Source organism: Papilio xuthus, unplaced genomic scaffold (assembly GCF_000836235.2).
Source record: "Papilio xuthus unplaced genomic scaffold, Pxut_1.1 DF829525.1, whole genome shotgun sequence".
Classification (NCBI taxonomy): Eukaryota; Metazoa; Arthropoda; class Insecta; order Lepidoptera; family Papilionidae; genus Papilio; species Papilio xuthus.
Window position 1 is genome coordinate 1 of NW_013529124.1, and position 1,573 is coordinate 1,573.

At 33.9% G+C, this 1,573-nt stretch overlaps 1 protein-coding gene across 1 annotated transcript; it reads right to left on the reverse strand.

The window, feature by feature from the left end:
• Positions 1–560: 560 nt before the first annotated feature.
• LOC106118420 (glyoxylate reductase/hydroxypyruvate reductase-like) lies at positions 561–1,567 on the reverse strand. The gene is made up of 3 exons (XM_013313088.1): positions 1,444–1,567; positions 1,118–1,243; positions 561–801 (listed from the first exon to the last, which is right to left on the reverse strand). The coding sequence occupies exons 1-3, from the start codon at positions 1,481–1,483 to the stop codon at positions 677–679; spliced, it is 291 nt and encodes a 96-aa protein (XP_013168542.1). The 5' UTR covers positions 1,484–1,567; the 3' UTR covers positions 561–676.
• Between the last annotated feature and the right edge of the window lie 6 nt (positions 1,568–1,573).

Sequence of the window (1,573 nt, forward strand, 5' to 3'; positions counted from 1 at the left end):
CGTTCCCATACTCCTCCGAAACGGCTTGTCCAATTCTCATGAAATTTTGTGAGCATATTGAGTAGGCCTGAGGATCGGCCAACATCTATTTTTAATCCCGCGCGGAGGGAGTCGCGGGCAACAGCTAGTTTATATATAACGTACTGAGTTCGAATGGTTTTTAATTTAACTAGATTTGGGACATAATCAAAAGAAAATGTATAAAAAATACAAAATTACTAAAACACATAAGAACAATTAATTAACATATTGCATATATAAGCGTTTAGAAATTAGTTTCATTAAATTTAAACAAGTCCGTTATTCTTTTAGTAAATAAACGGCAAATTATAATATGTTCGAAATTAACTAAAGAGTTAACTGTTGACCTCCAAAGTGATAAACTTATTCCATTACCTTCTATTTACGAAGTGAAGGGAAGGTGAAATATCTAAATATCAAATTACACAATGAAAGAAAAATTCTTACTAGACTTTGATATCTAGCATACGATACATATTGCACATTCCTTCATCTACTTACAAATTCGAAACATAAAACAATTAAAAAAGAAAAAGAAATTAAAAGAGAAACAATTTTTAATCTGTACAATTTACTATAATAATTCACTAATAATATGGATAAAACAGTAGAATCTACGAGTAGTTAATAAAAACTTCGATGAATATTTTTTAGGTTATGTCTTATACACTGGATATATCATTGGTTGTCCTTGTAGCGCGTGCATAACGTTGTTAGCTGATATTGTTGCCATTGCATTCCTCGTGGCAATTGTTGCACTGCCCAAATGTGGCACTATGACTAAAAACAAATATTTAAATAAAGTTAAGATAATTTAACAAGTACCATGAGATTATGATTGTTTCCTATGAAAGTAAACTCGCCAGACGGATCGACACTGAATTCAGATATTTGTGCAGTCAACCATCCTTCACTGAGCCATCGTGATTAACCTAAACGGTACGGAACAAGTAAAAAGACCTAGTTACCCGAACTTGGGTAAACACCGAGTTGGGGACGACAATATTATGAAGTTGATACAAGTTAATTTTAAAAGAGGTACCATTTGATTTCGGCGGAGGTATAAGGAATTTAATATCTTTTAAAATGTACTTACAGCAATTTGGAAGTGTAAGAAGAGGGTGGTCTTTAGGCAGCGGCTCAGGAGTGACAACATCCAGACCCGCGGAAAATATTTCACCGTGCTTGAGTGCGTTGTATAATGCTTCTTGATCAACGAGACCTGAATTCAATATTTACTCATGACGAACCATGCAAATATACAGAGAAATTAATGGATTATTTCTATAAAATTAGAAAAATCAGATAAAATAAACAATTAACGAAAAGTTTACGAGTTGCGAGTTCACTTCGCATAAAAACCGTGGTGAAATTTTGGCAACGTGTTAATAGAAATCTAAAAAAGTTCCATATTTAAACTACCTCCTCTTCCAATATTAACGAGAACGGCGTTTCTCTTCATTAACTTTAACGTGTTCGCATTAATTATGTGTCTGGTCTCATCAGTCAGCGGACAGGAGAGAAGCACGAAGTCGCTCTCTCTTAGCAACTG

Coding starts and splice junctions, on each gene's coding strand:
- LOC106118420 (XM_013313088.1), bottom strand. CDS start 1,483: ATGAAGAGAAACGCCGTTCTCGTTAATATTGGAAGAGGAG. Junction 1,244..1,443: donor CGTTAATATTGGAAGAGGAG/GTAGTTTAAATA, acceptor TATTGAATTCAG/GTCTCGTTGATCAAGAAGCA. Junction 802..1,117: donor TCTTACACTTCCAAATTGCT/GTAAGTACATTT, acceptor ATTTGTTTTTAG/TCATAGTGCCACATTTGGGC.